Source organism: Notamacropus eugenii, chromosome 4 (genome assembly GCF_028372415.1).
Source record: "Notamacropus eugenii isolate mMacEug1 chromosome 4, mMacEug1.pri_v2, whole genome shotgun sequence".
Taxonomy (NCBI): domain Eukaryota; kingdom Metazoa; phylum Chordata; class Mammalia; order Diprotodontia; family Macropodidae; genus Notamacropus; species Notamacropus eugenii.
The window spans coordinates 319,630,127-319,651,291 of record NC_092875.1 but is presented as its reverse complement, the minus strand read 5'-3'; the positions used below and the strand labels follow the sequence as shown (position 1 = coordinate 319,651,291).

Below are 21,165 nucleotides of genomic sequence, written 5' to 3'. Positions count from 1 at the left end.
ATAAGTCACAAGAACTAGGGATGTTTGGAATGTAATAAAAATATAAAAACTGAAGAATTTCAATATTTAGAAAAAGTTTTTGGCACTAGCAATAAAACTTGGACTGAGATAGATGATTGTCATTTGTGATAGTTTTTCTTTCCAGAAGAACCCATCTGCGCTGTGGGATGAAACGTGAACTATTATTAATTTTGTGACTTGTTTCCTAGAAACCTGAATGCATATTAGATAATACTTGGGCCTTTTGGGAACTTGTACAAGGTAGGCTCATGGTGGTGAATAAGTGAATTTTTTATCATTCTGATAATTAAAATCTGTTCACCCATTCTACTTTGGTGTTTCTTACAATGCCATTGTTTTACTTATCAATGTTATTAATTTAATTATATGGTATAGTCTATGTTAATGAGATATGGTGCTGGAAGCTTTTTAGTAATGATATAAAAACATGACAACTATGTAAATTATATAAAAAATTTTATATTTCTTGTAATGATTTGTAACAACAGAACTTAGTGTGTAGGGCAGAACACAGCACCAATACCTGGCATTTGGACTGTTATAGTGCTGTTTTTGTTGTAGGATTACATGTTACATCAGACACCTAATATACTCACTAAATTAGAAGAAATTTATGCTAGAAAGTCTTCATTAAAAACCAGCAATTTTTCAATAAAGGGGGAATATCAGCAAGCTGCTCCTGAAGAATTTATGAAAAATGTATTAAACTTATAATAATTATGAGTGACACATATAACTGCTAAATCAATCTTAGGGGAAAGATCAGCCTCACAAAGGCAGTGACAGGTTCCAGTCAAGAAGGCCACCTGAACAAAGGCAGATCTCCCAGTTCCCTCCCACATACCTATTTCAGCAAAATTCAAACCAGCCAGAATAAAGATGAAGAAATCCAATGAGACACTAGAGCAAGTTACTTATTCTTCCAGAACTTCACAAAATTAGCCAAAAGCCCATCAACTGCAAGAAAGAGGGCCATCAGCAAAACCAACATGAGCACAGGCAAACAAGTGAGTACCCTCCAGCACAGGTAAAGATGGACTAGAAACATCTAAAGCTTGAAAAGTTTGGTGTCTGGAAGCAGAAAACCCAGAAGACTCACCCCAATGAAACCACAGGGTAAGGATCTTAGAAGTCCCAGGGAATGGCAGAGACCAGAGTGGCAGAATAGCATTCAGAACAAGGCCACAGAAAGTGATGAAGGTCCAGCACTCTGAATCTCAAAGATCCCAAATGTGGGGGGAAGGTAAGGGCCTAACCCCAGGCAGTGGAGGTGAACACAAGACCCAGGAGACACAGGATGAAATCAAACATGGCCTACCCAAAAGAGCAATCCTGGTACAAAGCTCAAATTCAGGATAAAGCTGGACATATCATTAAATCAAAGAAAACACTAACCAGTATATTATTGCAGAACTAAAGATACCAAAAAAACAAACAAGTAACTTTGAAAAAAAATAGTATCTTATGTAGTTAGTAGCTGTTAGTACTAGTATTTGTTCTGCTATCAAGAAAGCAAGGGATAAAAATTAAATAAAATCTATTGAAGAAAGAACTGGAAGAAAAATTAGCTTTGAAAAGAAACTGGTAAGCCTTAACCAAGAAATGAACTCCCTGAAAACTAGAATAGACGAATAGAAATTAATAACTCCATAAGACAGCAAAAATATTAGAACATAAACAAAACACTGGAAACAAAAGAAGAAAATATAAGATCCTTTAAACCAAAAACAACTGTCCTGGAAAATTAGACAAGAGGAAATAATTTAAGAATCAGTAGGCGACCTGACAATCATGACCAAAAAGAAAAGCCTGAATAATATTTCAAGAATTCATCACAAAAACTGCTCAAATATACTAGAATCCTAGAACAAAGTCAAAACAATAATGATTTATTTTTTTCTTAAATGCAACCCCAAAATGAAAACTTCCAAGAAAGTCCTAGCCAAAATCCAGAACTCCCACATTAAAGAAAAAAGAAAAAAGTATCCAGAAAGAACCAGCTCAAGTACCAAGGAACCACAGTCAGGTTCACACAAGACCTGACAGCTTCTACTAAAAATCAGAGGAGAAATGAGAATGCAATTATTTCAAAAGGCAAAAAATATATTTATAGCAAGAATAACTTACTTTGTAGAACTTGGTATAATCCTACAAGGGGGGAAATGGAATAGAGAACTTTCAAGCCTTTCTAATATAAAGATCAAACCTAAACAGGACTTTGAAATACAAACAACAGTCTAGAGAAATCTAGAAAGCTAAATTCATTTGGTTGTATGAAGACTATGTGACAGACACTGTGTGAAGTATAAGGCATACAAAGAAAGGTAAGACAGTCCTTGCTATGAAGAAGCTTTAGTCTAATAAGAAATGCAAACAACTATGTACAAACAAAATATATACAGGATAATCAACAGTGGAAAGGTATAAATTAGGGGGATTGGGAAAGGCTTCGTGCAGAAGGATGAACTTTGGCTGAGACTAAAAAAAAGCCATGGGAACTAGGAAGGGAGATAAGGAGGGAGAGTTTCCGACCTGAGGGATGGCCAAGGAAAATCCATGGAGTTGGGAGATAGAGGGTCATGTGCAAGGACCAGCTGGAAAGCCAGTATTCCTTGAATGAAGTGTATGTAAAAAGGTAGAAGGTGTAAGAAAAATGGAAAGGTAGGGTGAGAAGTAACAATTGTCCCTTCAGAACCTTGATGTCTTCAAAGGGTATTTAAAAGGGAGTTAAGTAAGGAAAACAGAGGATCTGCTGATTGATTGGTTCTGTTTTGAGGGTATTCAAAGGGAAAAAAAGAGTGGGGGGAGTAAAAAGGATACTGTAGGAAGGAGAAAAATGGAAGTAGAACTTGCTATTTTTCACAACTGAAGTAAGCAGAAGAAGAGCATACACACACGGAAGAAGGAGTCAGTGGAATGAATAGACATTAGATGAAAACTGACTCTTATCTGAAATGAAAAAAGGGTTGAACACACACGCAAATATTTTAATGCAGAAATATATTAAACTCAACAGGGCAACAAACAAGACTGGGGGAAGTAGGGCAATATGGAAGATAATCTTCTTGATCTTGAAGGGGGGAATTAAAGGGGAAAAAGAAAAAAAAGTAGAATCTGAAGTAATACCCATCAATTTTGGAATGGATGAAGATGTCCTGGTATATGAACGTAATTAGAATATTACTGAGTGGTAAAATGACAAAAGAAATGATTTCAGAGAATCCTGGATACTATGAACTAGCACAGAGTGAAGTGAAGAAAACAGAAGAACAATGCATGCAACCACAGTAAGATTGTAAAGAAAACCAGCTCTATAAGATTTAAGGACTCTCTTCAATGCAGTACTGCCAACTATGTCTCCAGAGAATACAGAATAAAGCATGTCACTTCTTGACAGAGGGTTGTTGTTGTACTCAAGGGGCATAAAGAGACATATATTTTGGACAAGGTCCCTGTGTAGCTTCGTTTTGCTCAGCTATTCTTATATGAAATAAGGGTTTTTTTTATGGGTTTGGTCTTGGTCTTTGGTCTTAATTTTGCATTGTGCCAGATGAAGGGTTTAATACATATTTATGGACTGATTGACATATAGTGCACAGGCACTAAATGAGCACAATATATATAAATTCTCATTGAGACCAGACACACATGTAAACACATCTTTAAAATAAGACGTTTTCATTATAGCTGTAATGTATTCAGGTTTATTTTAAAATGGTGTCAGCAAAAGAGAGAGGTTTTCTAAAAATATAATGAAATTATAAACATGTTTGACTCACCTGCGGCTAACTGATTTCTTCTCTATTTCTTTATCTATTCCTTTAGTAGATTTATTTTCACTTCTATCCTTTTTCAATTTTTTGGCGATTCGTTCTTTCATTAGATTCCTTTCATCACTATCATCTCCATCTTCTTCATATTCATCTTCATTCTAAAGAACAAAATTTAATATCTGCTTAGGTAACAATTACCTCAACAATAATTGAGAAAAAAGATATATATTTTACAAACTGGTCACTTCCTATATACACTATATAACATTTCTCCTGTAAACTGTTTTTAACGAATGCAGACTTATGGTGTTTCAGTGGTGGCCACAAAACTCATGATCATTCATGTAACAAACATTCACTGATCTATTATGACAGCATCACCATGCTAGGAACTGTGGATGAATGACACAAAGGAAAAAAAGACATAGAATCTGCCTTCCAAGAATATATAATTTATATTTTCTGCTCAGGGAGAAAAGAATTCTCTACTTGTTAAATAGCTGCATTTCATTGACTTAAAGTAACTTACCTATTCACATATTAAAAGAAAAATGATCTTTATAATTTTTAGTCATATAATCATCACCAACCTGTTTTTAAAACTTAAATCTTAACACATTCCTGGGTGACAAATCTATAATGCAAAACTATACAAGTAGAATAATAGCTTAAAGAAAAAACATTAAAGTTTTTATTTCTCATATATATTTTAAAAATACTACCATGGACACTTAATTTAATATTACAAAATTAATTGCATTTGAAATTTAAGCCATCTACAAATAGTGCAAAACTATTTATATAAAAGTTATTACTCACATCATCTGAATCTCCTGTCATTGATTCTGCTCCTTTTTCACTAAAAGGAAACAGAAGACCCACATAAATTTTAGATTCTCTTTGAAATTAATAAAAATACTAAACAAGAAAAAATAGTATAGTCTACTTTTCAGACAAATTAGGTCAACTACACTCATTTTACTTGGGTCTTCTTTTTCAACATGCATACCAAACCTGATACACAATTTTAAAAGCTGCATTAAGCTATTACTGTTCAGTGGTAGTCAATCTTTACTCATACAAATGAAGCTTGTTGACTCATGAGAATAAAGAGAAACATACTGTCAAATAGATTTACTATGTCATTGAACTAGATTAAGGGTCCAGGACACTTCTAATGTCAACATGGTGAAAAATCTTCAGGACGAAGTTCCTATTATATCACTTTGAGCTAAAAAATATTCTTTCTATTCATATATTCTTAAATGTTTTGTTCCAGGTGGGACCTCTTAAAAGGTACTAACCCTAACAAACTAGCATTTTACTCTCTCTCAACTATAGTTCCAACATGTCACATATTATTGTTCATAAAATTCACCCTCAGTGTGCAAATAGATATGTTGAGCTACTCTTATGCCTAACTCCCAGAATTTCTTACACAATCCAATGAATGGGCTGGATAAAAGCACAATACCTATTAGGGAAGGCTGCCTTTAACAGGATCACCAAAGTAAAATGTGAAAAGATTTTGAGAAAACAGTTCTATTCACAGAAAAACAGAATGAATCAAGTAACAACTAATCAGAGAGAACCTAATTAAAAGCTATCCTTCACTCCCAAAGGGAAGCAACACGGACCATAATTTATTGTACTCCAGACAGCAAAAAGTTATATTCAATGGTTTAGACCAAAACATTCTTAGAAGATAGATTTAAATGTTATACTTCAATGAAAACACTAATACAGCTACAACAATTTTTATGAAAAATTTAGTCCAACTACATCACCACTGTGGCAAACCAGATTTTAATTAAACATCAAATTTCTGAAGAAAACTCTGAAGAAAGAAAACATTTTCAACCTACAAAGCTTTAAAATTAAAATGATTTTTTAAAAAGTTCAATAATAAAATATTATTTTAATAGTATATTATGCAATATGTTATCACATGTTATATACATGTAATATATATTGTAATATATAAAAATAAAATAATAAAAGCAATAACACAGGGAGAGGTTAGGAGGTTTTTCTCTCTAATTTGAAACTCAAACACAAGCCTGATGAACTGTCATATTTGCTGATGATAAATGAAGAAAACTAAGTTTAAGATCATATGCACTTGCGAGGTCAATGACACTACAAAAAGGGAATCAAAATAGTACAAGCAGCCCACCCTCAAAAAAAAAACATGAACTTGAGATTGCACTAATGTGATACTATACCTTTCAACAACTGGAACTGAACTGAGATGTGGATCATCCTTGAGCAAGTCATGACTACTTTTGCTTTTTCCCTTCATGCTCTGAAAAATAATATTTAATAAATATTATATTATGAATGGAGAAGCAGAGTTTACCACCAAAAATGCAGCATGGTATGGCACCAAGAGTGCTGGACTTGTCATCAAAAGAGACCTGGTTTCAAATCCTAGTTCTGTCACTTATTAGTTGGATGACCTTGAACATCTCTAGGATAACATAAAGTCCTCTGGCTTTGAGAGCTATTCACAACCTGGCTCCAACCTCTTTTCAATCTCATTATACATTATACGTTATTCCCCTTTCCACATTCTATAATGTAGCCAAACTGGCCTCAAACTAATTCTCAGGCACGGCATGCCAACTCCATCACTGTGCTTTTGCATTGGCCATGCCCCATGCTTGGAGTGCACTGTGACCTCTTCATCTCTGAATCAAAGAATTCCTTCTTTCAAGATGCAACGCAAGTAACATTTTCTAAATGAAACTTTTCCTGATCTCCACACCTCTAAAGTAACAAGAATGATTATTAAATAAACATAACAGAGCCTATAAATCCAAATAAATTTTGTCCTTCTTGATAGCTTCTTTGACAAATCATTTATCCCTGGATTCTCACTCCTCTGTAGCAATCATACTCTTCTGCTTCCACATTATCAATTCTTTTTACAGATGCTCTGGCCAGCAGACCCAACACTGTACTGAAGGTATACCCATTAGGGAAACATTTTCCTGCTTCTTTGGAAATGAAGGCATTTACAACCCCAAAACATCATCCCAGAGTCAGAGAAATGCATGCTAATTCCAGAGTCTTCCTTGCCTCATCATACTGAGGGCATTCATAAAACTGTGCCACAAAAATGATTCTGCCCTCTAATCAGCAAAAACAAGAGTGATGAAGTCCAGTAGATGGTTCCCATCTTTTCCCTGTTTTCCCAGAGCACAACGTTGGTGAAATTTCTAACCAAAATTAAATTTATTCTCCATTTTCAGAAATCCCTCTCAGAATGGCTGAAAGGAATAGAAGACAGAAAAAGAGGTGAAACAGCCTTCAATACCTTGTTTAAATGTTTATTTGTATTTCTAAATTATCTGAGCATGCCAATAAATTAATCACTAACAGTGATTTTGTCTATAAGTGTGCTTGTGGTTCAAAATTAAGAGAAGGAAAACTATTTCATGGAGGGGAAAAAAAGAATTTCCCTGATTTTATTCTAGGGTAGGGACCACAATTGTTAGAGAGAGAGTTTTGGCAATTTTGGTAATTAAGTGAGAGAATTACAGAGCTACTCATTATACTGCCTTTGAACCCAAAAAGATAAGTGAATAAGGAGATAAGACAGTAACAGAAAGGGGTGGCAATTAGCATAGCTGCTCAAGTGTACAGTACTTGGTATACATGAGCTGTTTAATAAATACCTGAAGAATGATATTAATTTTAAATGTGGAAGTTAAATTCTTTGTGACAATAAATTTTGGATATTTTATTGAATTAATCAATAACTGCTTACTTTGCAATAATTTCAAAAGAATTACTTCATTTTACATAGCTATTTGAAAATATGGAATTATTCCTTAATATTTATTTCAATTCATTAGTATATGCACTCCCTACACTAACATATCTATATCTATTACCACCTTTTTATACTTTAGTAAGTTATCCTAGATTTGTTAGGATCACTGGATCATACATTTAGTCCTAGAAGAAACCTTAGAGATCATAAAGCCCAACTTCTTCATTATAGATGAGGAAACTGAGGTACAAAACAGTTGGATGATTTGCCCCAAGTCACAGAGGTAGTAGGTGGCACAGCCAGAAGTTGAACCAGGTCCTATGCATCCAAATTTGGTATTCTGCTACTATAAGGAAAGCAAACCAGTATGCAGTGGTCAACTTCTTGGTGCCGTGTCTCTGACCTTATCCAGGTTGTTGTGCAGAAATGGTAAGAAATCAATGGTAAGAAAATAAATTTTGGCTAACATTAGAATGGAACTTGAAAAATACAATGGATTTAGATAAAAATAATAATTTTAAAACCATGCTTACATGTGGCAGTGATGAGTAGACAAATTATCACTGAATTATTTCCTAATTATATTTATACAATACTAAATAATGGAAAAAATGGAAAAACATTCATTGAAATGCAGCATAGTGTAGTGGAAAGGGCAATATCTCACCAACCACTACTCCCAGCTCTGTCAACAGTCATTTGACTTTCAGGAAAGGCACTTAATATTTCAAAGTCTGTTTCCAAGTTTGTTAAAAAAAAAAAAGGGATCCACTATCATTTCCTTGTTACTTCAGTGGTCACTGTAAGGGTCAAGTGAGATGAAGGATATGAAAGCACTTTGCAAATTATAAGGTGCTATATAAATAAAATACTCATAGTTGTAAATATATACATGCATACTGATGTACATATGTAATATATGCTATTTAAAACACATATACAATATAGCTAAACCTAAGAGATACTGGAGGTCTGGTTCAAGACCACCACAGTAAAACAAATATCACAATAAATCAAGTCACAAATTTTTTGGCTTTCCAATGCATATGAAAGTTATGCTTAACCTACACTGTAGTCTACTAAGTGTGCAATAATATTATGTCTAAAAAACCCAATATATGTATCTTAATTAAAAACACTTTATTGCCAAAAAATGCTAATCATCATTTGAGCCTTCAGCAAATCATAAACTTTTTTCTGGTTGAGGTTTTGCCTCAATTTGATGGCTGCTTACTGATCAGGTTACCAAGATGACCGTGGCAATTTCTTAAAATAAGACAGCAATGAAGTTTACCACATCAATTGACTATTATTAAATGTGGGGGTATTAATTGACCTAATTTCAGTATTGTTGTGTCTCAGGGAACAGGAAGGGAGAGAGATGGGGGAATGTCAGGTGGGTGGAGTGCTTAGAACACATACAACACATAACAACATTAATCTATTAAATTTGCCTCTAACTTTTCATCTGCTCTCTCCTAATAGATGGAGGTACTGAACACTTTGATGACAGCAATTTGGTATTTTTTTTCTTTGTGTTCCCAGTGCCTAACACAAAGTCTTACATCAATAATAGGAAGATCTTACACTACGAAGTTCCTCTTCTGGGAATTCCCTGAACCAAAGCAGATCATAACCCCATCTATGATTTAGTAGTTAAATCTTAGAGAACTGACTAAGGTATATAGATTAAGTGACACATCCAAGTCATATAATTGATACTGTCAGAGAAAATTTGAACCTGGATCTTCATGGATCTTCTAAAGTCTGCACTTTATCTATTCTAATAAAAAGAAAATACCTCTTGATTATACATGTGCGGTACCTGTTTGTACTGAAATGATAGTTCATATTTACAGTTAATGTAAATATTACCAACCCCATTTTATAAATGAGGGACCTGAAGCTCAGAAAGTATAAGAGATTGATTCTTAGCCACTCAGTTAATGATTTTCTGATCCCAATTCATCTTACTCCAAGCCCAGTGTTGCTATTTTATACAAACCACACCAACTCCTGCTAATAAAACCAACCTACCCTAAATTTTTTCATAAGACTATCATGAAAAATATTGCCAAATGCTTTATGAAGTCAAATATGTACTTACTGCATTCCCTTAATGCACTTTTTAGTAAGACTGTTTTTAAAAAATGGAAATCAGGTTCATCTGACAAGTCACAATGTCTTGGAACTTCAGTTTTCTCACTTGTAAAATGATGAGGCTGGACGAAATGATCTCTAAAGTCCCTTCCAGTTCTAATATTCTATACAAAAATTTTGTAAGGCAGAAGATAAGAATTGAGTAAAGAATGGAAAAAACTCAGGGAACCCAATGATAAAGGAAGGCAAACGAAGACTTGTCAGAATCAAATCAAGTCTCTGCAACAAAATGCTGAATATCCCTATATCATCTTCCTTATTTTTATGCATTAAAGTCTAGTTCAAGCTTCACTCATTCTTAATTTGTGACCATTCAGACAGGGTCTGTGGGCAGAGGTTTACTATTGAATCACTGATGAAAAAAGGAACTTACTAAGTAAAAGAATGAAATAAACTCATCTCAAATTGTTCTGAAATATCCATTTATGTCCAAACGATATAATCCTAACGTCAGCAAAGAACTTTAAATGAGACTAATTTAAAAACATTTTTAACCAACTCCAAAACATTAAGTAATCATTTATAACAAATCTATTTTATGAGAAACACTGGGAGTACAAAGACAAAAACGATTCATTAAAGCTAACACTTAGTTTAGTCTAGATATTTTTTACCATAGCTACTTGAAAAAGAGCATAGCTGAATTTCTTTTAAAACGTTGCTAAAACTTTTCACAAATTCAGGAAGAACTTCTGTCCAACTGGTGATCTTTTAGTGTACACATACATACATATCACACACATAAGCCACAAAAACCCATGTTTCTGTGGTGGTCACAGGGAGGAAATATTATCCTCTCATCATCCAACCCTTAAGAAAATATTCCACCCAAGAACATCTTCCTTCTCCTATACCACACACTACATCTAGCTTTCCCTTAAATTTCTATTAATTGTGCCTAGTAATAAGATAATAAAATGATTAATAATAATGCTTTCCCTTGCACAGTGCTTTTCGTGCCAATTATTTGCAAGAACATTGTCTTTTAATATACACAGTGAAGAAGAACAATTGTATTTAATCTTTTAATAGATTATAGTGGTTTTTTGTATTTTTAAAAAAGAATGTTGTAGAGTTTAGAAGTAACATGTCATATATAGACAGTAGCACCCTTATCCCCTTTAAGCTTAGTTGGGACAGATTGCTTCTGCAGCACATTGTGTATAATATTCAGTGGACCTTAAGCACATTTTTTTTTCCATTTCATGGAACAGTAACTAAGAGCAGCAGGAAAAAAGGAGATAAGTTCCATTTCCAAAACACATGCTGTTATAGCAAAGTAAAAGAAATATGAGGTAATATTTTAGTGAAGTTAATTCTGAAAAATAACTGCCTACAAGTTTTTTTACATTAAAAGCATCTTAAATGAAGGAAATTAACTCACACTTGAAGTTATTAAATTTCAAATGTGTGATTTAAGTTTACAGAAGGGATGTTTTAAAAATAGTAACCTTTAATGTAAAATTCCTTTCTGTCTCATGTTATTATGCCTCAGTACTTTAATGGATCAGAGATCTCATCACAAATCCAAAGGTGAAGATAACCACACTTCCTCATTCAGTGGGACTCTGATAAAATTCTCTTCCACAGGGTATATGTCCAATGGCCTTTTAAAATTTCATGTGCACTAGTGCAAGCATTCAAATAGTAAATCCATTATTCTGTCCAAGAAAGATATACTGATAGATTAACTCATGTCATAGTTTGAGTCATAGCCTTGAACAGGAAGGTCAGTCTTTTTTGAGATTTGTTTTGAGACCAAGAATTTGCCTTCAAGAACATCATGCAGTGAGCACAAAATCACCTAGGAGCAGAGGAGCTCATCGAGGAAGAAAGAAGAACAAGAGACAAGGACAGAACCCTACAAAACATCCACACTTAGGAGGGGCAGTGAGTACAATGTCATCAAAGATCAGAAGTATCTGGGAGCAGTTGAGATCATTGAAAGAGAGAAGAGAGATCAAGATAAAGCCCTTGGGGACACCCACAATTAAAAGATAGGAAGCAGGTGATGATCCAACAGTCAGAGAAGAAGGAGAATTGGAAATGAATAGTGTCACAGATGACAAGAGTACATAGGAGAAGGTGGTCAAAGAGATCAAAAACTGCAGGAAAGTCAATGAGAATGAATTATAAGAAAAGGTTACTGAATTTAGCTAGAGAGAATATCCAAACATACACACAAAAGGTCTACCCTTAAGCAAAGGAACAAATCATTCCCATTTTTAATTTGCAGGAGTTAAAATTCTGAAGGAAGGAATTGAAATACATTCAAAATACTACCTTAAGGTTTCTTTAGTTTCTATTACAATAAAGATACTAGGATAAAATACTATAAAGCATTAGCTTATGATCTTTGAGAGAGCAGTTTCAGAGGAGAAAGCCAGATCTCAAGGGATTATTAGAGAACAGAGAGTAAGGAAATTGAGGTAGCTAGTGAAGATTACTTTTTCTAGCAGTTTAACAGGTAATAAGTGCTGAGCTTAGAGTGACTGGACCTGAGTTCAAACCAAAACTTTGACACTCACACCCCCTTATGTGATTCTGGGCAAGACACTTCAGGCACAACTTAGGCCTCAGTTTCTTCACTTTTAAAAAAAAGAGAATGGAATAGATAACTCTCCAAGTTCACTTCCAGCTTGAAATCTATGATTCTCTAAACAGAGAAAGCAAACAGAAATACAGGACAATAGTTTGGGTGCACACTAAGCTCAAGTGAAAATTCTGTTAAGGACTGGGAGGGCTGAGTATAGAGGAACAAGTAAATAGAGACTAAAAAATGAGAAACATAGGAAAGGATTCATTAATAATGGGGTCTGTTCCACAAGGGAGAGACACTGGGATCAACCAGATTGAGGTGATAGGGAGTATTAAGCATTAGCAAGAAGAGTCACTTCATCCTGAGCCTAAAATAAAGCAGAAGACAATTAGAGAAGAGGTAAAGAGATGTGAAATGATGTGTATTTTTTCAGCAAAGTAGGGGCAAGATTAACTGCTGAGAGAAAGGGCACATGACACACATTGACAAATATGGATGATATCTTTGATGGTAGAAAGGAGGAATTACAAATGACAATGATAAAAAATTTAAACATTGGTACCAATTGCTTTTATTTTAAATGTGGATGGAATTTTAAATTAGATTTTGGGAGAGAGACAAAAGTCAAGGTAGCCGTGTTTCTAGCAACTTCCTAAAAGTTAAAATATTCATAAAGGTTTTGCCACCTGTTCACTGAGAGAATATCCAAACACATACACAAAAGATCTACCCTGTGATAACAGAAAAACCAGTTAAGCAAAGGAAATCATTCCATTTTTAATTTGCAGAAGTTAAAATTCTGAAGGAAGGAATCTGAAACACATTCAAAATACTACCTTAAGGTTTCTTTAGTTTTTATTACAATAAAAATACTAGGATAAAATACTTAAAGAGAATGCAGGACAGAGTACAGAAATCTTATGAAGTCCAAATCAATGTTATCTACTTATGAAGTCTAGCTTTAAGAAACTCCATTAGATAGAAAAGAGAAAAATAAAAGCGATAGACTAAACAGATTTTAAATTTTCCAAAAGGTAACAAAAGAAATATGAGTCAAAAGAAAAAAAGAATTGCAATTTCACCTGACTAACTCGGTTTACTTCTTCTTCTTCCTCTTCAGCTTCTTCTCCAAATGAAAGTAAACTAAAATTTCTAGCAAAAGAAAAAATTCATAAAACAGTATTCAAAAGTATCATTTTTGTTGCCAAGAAACACACCTAAATTTCCAAGAGCAAATATGTACTTGCTATTTGACAAAAATAAAAGTTATACTTTATTTTGATGAAATGAATAATGAAATAATGAAATTATCTGAATTTGCTTTACTAAGTACTTTTTAAATGAAAACAAAAAAAATAAGGCATTTGCTACAGAGCATAGATGTTCTCAAGCTGTTAGTTCAACTTACAAAAATCAAACCAAAATTCACCCTAGGATCTACATATCCAGATATTTTGACATAATCATCACTCCAAGAGAGTCAAAATCTGTGAAATTGCCAAATGGCTAGTTATATAACTGAAATTTCTGAAAATCTTGCAAAAGAAAATCTTCAGAAAGGATAAAACAATGCATTATCTACCAAAATAATCTGTAACATCTCATTTTACTCATTAAAATGTGCTATTCAAAAACTGTATGAACAAAAACACCATGCAAAAATGAATAATGTAAGAAATTAGGGAAATTGTCTTATTCTTTCTTAATTCCTCAGCCTAAAATGAGAGGCAATTAGGCTTAATGGAATAAACACTGGAAAAGTGAGAAGATGAAGGTTTCAGCTTTAGTTTTGCCTCTTACTAGCTTTTTAACTTGAAACAACTTATTTCACTCTATCCCTCAGTTCATTTTGTGAAATAAAGGGGCTGAATTCACTCAGAGGTTCTTCATGATGGGCCGCAGCCCCCAAAGAGATTTGTAGATAGATTTCAGGAGATCTGTGAACTTGGATGGGAAAAAAGTTACGTTTATTTCATTCTAATTGGTTTCCTTGGTAATCCTATGTATTTTGCTATATGCACTAAAAAACATGATTTTGAAAGGGGTTTACAGGTTGCACTGAACTGCTAAAAGGGTCCATGATGCGAAACATGGTTAAGAACCCCCAGATCAGATAATCTCACAGGTCCTTTTGAATATTAATGTTTCGTATCATTCTTTTATCTCAAGCTGTTTTACTCAACTATTAGAGAAAAATGATTTAAAGAAGTGAGATGGAGAAGGCATGACAGATTATCAACATTAGGAGGGAATGCTTTTGTAAGATGCAGTGAAAGCATCAATTCTGTAACCTGTAAATTTGATTGATTGATTTTTTCTGGGCCTGTAATTTCCCTGGTATAGGGAAGCTTCCAGTAAGGAAATGCCCTTTACCAGCTACAGCTGGGCAACCATTAAGCAATATACAATCTAAGAGAGTTGACTTTGGAAATGGGAGGTTAAGTGACTTGTCTAGAATTTAGGCCTTGAACTAAGTTCTTCCTGGCTGTGAGGTTGGCCTTTCATCTCCTACATTAGAAGGCCTCTCTTATTTATTGTCAGAAAAAATTTACTTACAATTATTGTCATATCCCCTGAAAAATCAATCCAAATGTCAATGATGTTGATATGTCATAAAAATAACACTAGCCAGAATGAAGCAAATAAATAAATTAAATTCTGAACTAGGTTAAAAATTATCTTGCAATAAGGGGTCATTATTATAATTCGATCCCTATTAATATCTGCCAGACTATTAACTTGTTTATGTACAGAAGAATAAAACCGAATAATTTAGAATCCACTTATTCTGAATTTGTGATAGGGCCTAGAAAGAAGTTTATCTTTCAGCATCAATTAAACAAACAAACTCAAAAAATTTGTTAAGTAAATTAAGGATACAGAGAATCCTGTGTCAAAAATTTTGAAATTGATTAAAAGCACAAACTGTTTTCAATCAACTTGCCTGTATCCCTGTACATACAGTTTGTCATAAACTATAAATTTTTAGCACCTACTCACTAAAGCAAATTCCTTAAGAATGTCTACTAGGCAACTTTATAAGCTTGGATTTTAACTATGTATTTGAAAGCATTCAACCTGCATGTAAAAACATTCTATAATTCAGACTTTTAAGTAATTCAAACTAGTCTTCCACCAATTACATCAAATTAGGATAATTGATGAATTAGTGGTACTTTTCACATTTGAGCAAAATCCTTATATTGTGATTACTTTGTGCCTTTCATTGTTAATTTCTTTACTTCATCTTCTGGTTTGTCCTTTTTTGGCTTCTTATTCTCTCTTGGTATGATGTCATCAAAAGGATTAAACAAAACCTAGGAAAAGTAACATTTAAAATATTATTTAACTATTTAAAAATATTTCCAACATAGCAACCTTATTTAATAATTTTTCGGTTTGTCCCTTGTACAATGTTTTTCCATTATCCAGTCATCTGCTCTATATCTCTTTAAATCAGCTTTTTTCACATTTTATGTAGACTCAAGAAATAAACAAAGCAATAATCTGAATATGACTGAACATATAAAATAATCCAGAGTTCTTATATACTTCACATTGTCTATAGGTCACATATAAGCATTTATGTAAATTTTTTTGCTTGGCTACATTTACTTGTTAAAAGGTTTCCTTTCTTTCTACTTTTTTCTTTCAGTTAGTGGGATGAGTGTATGTCAGCAAGAAAGGGGCTGGCAACAGTGATGCCAAAGAGGAAAAAAAGGAGAGAATCATTGAAACATTTTTTTAAATGCACAGAAGAGAACAGGAAAGGAATTCAGAAAGAAGCATAAACTAGTGGGGCAGCTCTGAAAGTAATGTGTAGAACTGCTTTTTCTAAAGTAAACTGAGCAAGATGGAGCTTTGTGGTTTCACAAGGAATCCTCATTTTGCGTATGTATATATTGCTATACGGAAGCAAGATGTGGTAAACTACTACTTCTGAAGAACTAAAGATGAGTATTACAGAGGGTAGTGGTGACGTGTATGGTAGGTGTAAGAAAGATGCAATATATAACCAGTGTAGAAGTCTAAAGGTTAAAGAACATCATTAAGGAATATTACAATAGGAAGAATATTATGACAGAGCTAATCACTGGCAAGAGCATGGAATGACAAGGGGACAGCCAGAATGCTCTACTGGTACTCTCATGATGAGAGGAGAAAATGATAAAGGACTCCATCACACCAGGCAGAATGGATCCTCTGCAGAAAACTGTTGGGAGAATATGGAAAGAGTAACACAAGATAAGTGGACATGGACAGGTTACAATATGCATCATTGTAATTAACTCTCTAATTGATGACAGCAGAGATCCATTTGAGTATTTAAATATTTTGCAGTGGAAATTAGATACCATCAAAATGTGATGGTTTATGTTTCATCAATAGAGCATAACAGAAATGCTGGCAAATCTTTTCCATTTTATATCCATTAGTTATCCTTTAATCAACTGCATCTAAGAATTCTCTTAAAGAACAATGTGGCTCATGTGGGCCTCATGCCAAACTTTATGTGGACTCGTATTTGCTTCCATGTTAGAGGCAGGGAATATTTAAAGACCATGTGACTCTTAGCCCTCCTTCTTCACCTTTGTAATGTCAGTCTACCACTCTCACTGAAGAAGCAGAGGAGAACAGGACAAAGAAGCATTTTTCTTTATCTTTTTCTTGGATTTGGCCAGACCAAACAATTCATCACCCAGTTGTCAAGCTCAATATATGTATGTGTATGCATAAGTACATATATGCATGCATATATACATATACAGAATCTAGAAATATTAAATATACATACATATGTACATTACAAATATACATACATTACACATGTATGTATATTTGTTACTTATATATGTTATGTTACTTATATATGTTACTTCAACCAAAGGTTTCAAAGAATTGATGATAATTTACTCAAGGTATAAATCTCATCAAAAGTACCTGAATACCCACCTCACAGTTTCTTATTTTATGTGGATTAAGTGGCCTTTCTTCTTCATTAACGTCCACTTCTGTCAATCTGAGCATATTGTAAACTGTGTCTCCTGTTATCTATCAAACGGAAATGTTTAAAATATAGTTAATAATGATTAAGGTTTTCACAAATTTTTAAAAAGGCAGTTAATATTAGAACATTGAAGTATATGCATATTTAATAACAGCAAGCAAAATTATTTTCTCAAAAGAAAAAATATATAAAGAATAATTTAATAGAAATGACCTCTTCAACATGACCTTCTCCTAACTAACTCAGAGAAGCAGAGACATCTCCTTATTTCCCACCCAACAGCACTTGCTTTAGGCCTCTCTGGGTTCTCCTGTAGCACTTGCTTTGGGCCTCTTTGACTTTCCCACCACACCCCCACATCACGTAGATTCTTCTCCACCTCCATGGCTTTCTTTTGTCTATTGTCCTCCCCCATTAGACTGTGAAGGCTTTGAGATCACAGACTGCTTTTCTTTTTTGAATTTATGGTGTTTAGTATAGAGCCCGGCGCATAGTAAGCACTTGATAAATGTTTTCTAACTACAACAGCATTTTTTTTCAAAACTAGTCAAAAAACTTGTGCTTAAGTATCTGAGAAAAACCTGTCCCACAAAGCAGATTTAGAGCAGTCAATTTATAAGTTATATACAAGATGCTGAAGTGTGTAACTATGACCTCGTATTCACTACTGAAATCTCAAATATTCCAACAGGATTAGCAAGTCATACGCATTTTTTAAAAAGAAAAAAAGAAACAAGCAAAATTTATAATCCCAAGGCCCTCCTAGAGTGGTCAAAGCAGGAGATTCTAATTGCTTATTTTCTAGGTCACCTAGCAGTATTCACAAGGACTGATAACTTCATTTTAAGTTTCCATATTCTGAGGTTTAAGAACACTTGAAATTTAACTTGAGTTTCTAATTTAATTTTAATAACTGTGTTTATAGGGCTTTCCTCCACTATGATCATAAATTCCAGTTTTGATCAAAGGATGGGCAAGTGGATCATAATAAACCAGCAGAGGGAGCTACAGACCTATGGATCTAAAATGCCAGGTTTTTGGTTTGTTTCTGTTTTTTTTATTTCTTGTGGTAAAACAGGAGATGGAAGTTCAAAGACAAGTTTATTGAAAATTCAGTAAAAGAATATAGAAATCAATAAATTCCAAATAAGAATTCATTTTGGAGCAGAATCCAAACATGTTGGAAAAAAAATCAGTCAACTGAAATAAGTACCTTCTATTTTAAACATTAGTAATACTATCAGTAAAATTATATAAACAGCCAAATTCGATTAGTCAATAAACACCTACTTTTAAGCCAGGCAGTATGCTAAATGCATAAAAGAGGCAAAAGACAGTCCTGTCCTCAAAGAGCTCACAATCTAATAAGGGAGACAACAAGAAAACAAATATGTCCAAAAAAGCTATGTATAGGATAAATAGGGAGAAAAATTAACACACTGACGACATTTGAATTAAGAGGGGTTAGAAGAGGCTTCCTGAAGACAGGATTTTAGTTGAGATTTTAATTTCAATACTAAAAGTTCACCTAGGAGACTAAACTAAATTACATCATAAGCAGTATACATATGATGACAATTGTCTTGAAAAACAAAACTTTAAACCCCAAATCCTTTAGAAGCAAAAATCCTTGAAGTCCTGGTTACTTGTCAATTTCATTTGCTACAACAAAACTTCTGTATGGTGTAGAATTCATTGTTACAGGATTTGATCATTTGATAAACACTCAAAATAAAAGGTGAATAAAAGGAAATAATAACCAATTCACAAACGTTGGAAAACCAAAAATTCTGGAGATGTAAAACTTAGTAAGAAGCAAAAGTGGATCTCTGAAATGATTATTGAATACCGACCTTTCCAAAAATGGTATGTTTATTATTAAGTTCATCTGCACGACCCAAGGTAAAGAAAAACTGGCTGCCATTATCATGAGGTCCAGCATTTGCCATGGCAACCAGTCCCCTCCGATTAAAACGTAATCGTGAGTGAAATTCATCCTGTAGCATAAAAAAGAAATGGTTAAGTGTATAAGTTCTGTTTAGTCAATGTTCACTTGGTTGGCAGAATCCTACACATATTATAGTTTCTATTCAAAATTTCTTTTTTTTAAATGGTACTGATTCTCACATATGACAAAAGTCTACATTTACTTCTCTATATTTATATTTATTTATATATTTCATATATATTTATTTATACATTTATACACATATGTTTATTTACATTAATAACATCACCTGTGGGACAGGGAGGAAGGGACCAGGTGAATAAGAACTTTAAATGCCAAACAGGGGGATTTTATATCTTTGGTATTCAGTAGTCACTGGAGTTTACTACGTTGGGGGAGAAAGAGAAGAGATGACATGATCGGACCCACACTTTAGGAAAATCACTTTGACATCTGAGTAATGATAGACTAGAGAGACTTAAGGCAGGGAGATCAATCAGAACACTATTGCTATAATCCAGGCAAGAGATGACAACGGCCTAAACTAATGTGGTGGTTGTATGAGTAGAGAGAAGAGGATATATTTGAGAAATGTTGAGAATGTAGAAATGACAAGATCTATCAACAGATAAGAAAGATGGTGTGAATTACAGTAAGGAATTTAGTATGACACTGAAGATGGTATCCTTTTTAATAACAGGAAAGTTTAGGAGAAAGAAAAGTTTGGGAAGAAAATTAATGGGTTCAGTTTCGGATGTGTCTTGAGGTGCTTACAGAACATCGAGTTCGAGATGGTAACATCAGATAAAAGACATCAGCTGGATGAATAACTCTAGGAATCATCACCATAGAGATGATAATTGATATGATAAGATGATGAAATCACCAAACAAGAAAGAATATGAGGAAGTAGCAGGTGTCATGAAAATCTAGAGAGGAAAAAACATTCTAAGGAGAAAAGTTATCAACTGTCAAGTGTTGCAAAACTTCATTTATTTCATTAACCTAATAGGCTTGAATGAATTGAATTGAATGAAATTCAATATTACAAAACTGTGAAGTAGTATATGCAAAATCTAGCTGGGGTTACAAAGACAAAAACAAAACAGACCCTATTCTTAAGGAATCTACATTTTTTCTGCAGGGTAGGGGCAAAGGCTGGAACTCATTAATAGCAAGTATTTCTTCAAAGGGAATTCCCTCCTAAAAAAAATAAATAACTCTCAATCCACCTGAATAATTTTCAGTTTCACAACTCTGAAATACATTATATACTACACAAGATATTACCATTTGTATAGTCTGACAAGATAAATAATCACCTGCTGCCAGGCCTAGAGGCCTGAGGGCTACCCGAGTCTTACCTTACCTATCGCAGGTCTTCGGCTGGCCAAACCGGATAAACATATGAGAGAAGAGACTTTCCGGAGTCGAACAAGGGTTAGGCTTTATTCAGGGTCCTGGTTACATGTGCAGGGGGAACTCTTCCTTAGGAGAGAGAGAGAAATCTCCCAAGGAGGCAAAGATCTTACAGTAAGAGAATGAAAGCAGAAGTGGAAGTGGGGAGAGAGGGGGGGAGGGAAGAGCGAAGAGAGGAAAAGGGGCCTTCTGTCCTGTAAGGGCCCCTCAGCGCTAAGAGCGCCTTCAGGCTTTCCTGACCCTACTTAAGCTCTCCTGCCGCATAGTTTGCACCTGAATACCGTGCCTGTTAGATTGCAATAGGTGTGCCCAGATCCGGGCCAGTCTCGAGGGCGGGGATGCTCTCTCCCATCACGTTCTCACGGGAAGAGGCGGAAATACACGACATCTCACTCCTCAATTCCCTGCTGTTTCCTGGGGGGCCTCATGAGAACTCTAAGGTTTAGAAGTCCTCACTTTTACCTGCCCGAGACTGTCCACATGGAACTGAGTTTACACCCCCAACAACCTGCAAACAGT

General features: G+C 34.2%; 1 protein-coding gene across 5 annotated transcripts in view; it reads right to left on the bottom strand.

Moving 5' to 3' along the window:
• The window catches only part of CWC27 (CWC27 spliceosome associated cyclophilin), a 322,938-nt gene that overhangs the window by 218,661 nt on the left and 83,112 nt on the right, over window positions 1-21,165 (bottom strand). For all 5 annotated transcript variants that reach the window (XM_072605063.1, XM_072605062.1, XM_072605064.1 and 2 more), the window contains exons 4-10: window positions 19,133-19,276; window positions 17,225-17,323; window positions 15,485-15,588; window positions 13,354-13,423; window positions 6,020-6,099; window positions 4,614-4,653; window positions 3,801-3,952 (exon numbers count right to left, since the gene is read on the bottom strand). In XM_072605063.1, coding sequence (XP_072461164.1) covers window positions 3,801-3,952; window positions 4,614-4,653; window positions 6,020-6,099; window positions 13,354-13,423; window positions 15,485-15,588; window positions 17,225-17,323; window positions 19,133-19,276 — 689 coding nt within the window. The remainder of the gene's footprint in view (window positions 1-3,800; window positions 3,953-4,613; window positions 4,654-6,019; window positions 6,100-13,353; window positions 13,424-15,484; window positions 15,589-17,224; window positions 17,324-19,132; window positions 19,277-21,165) is intronic.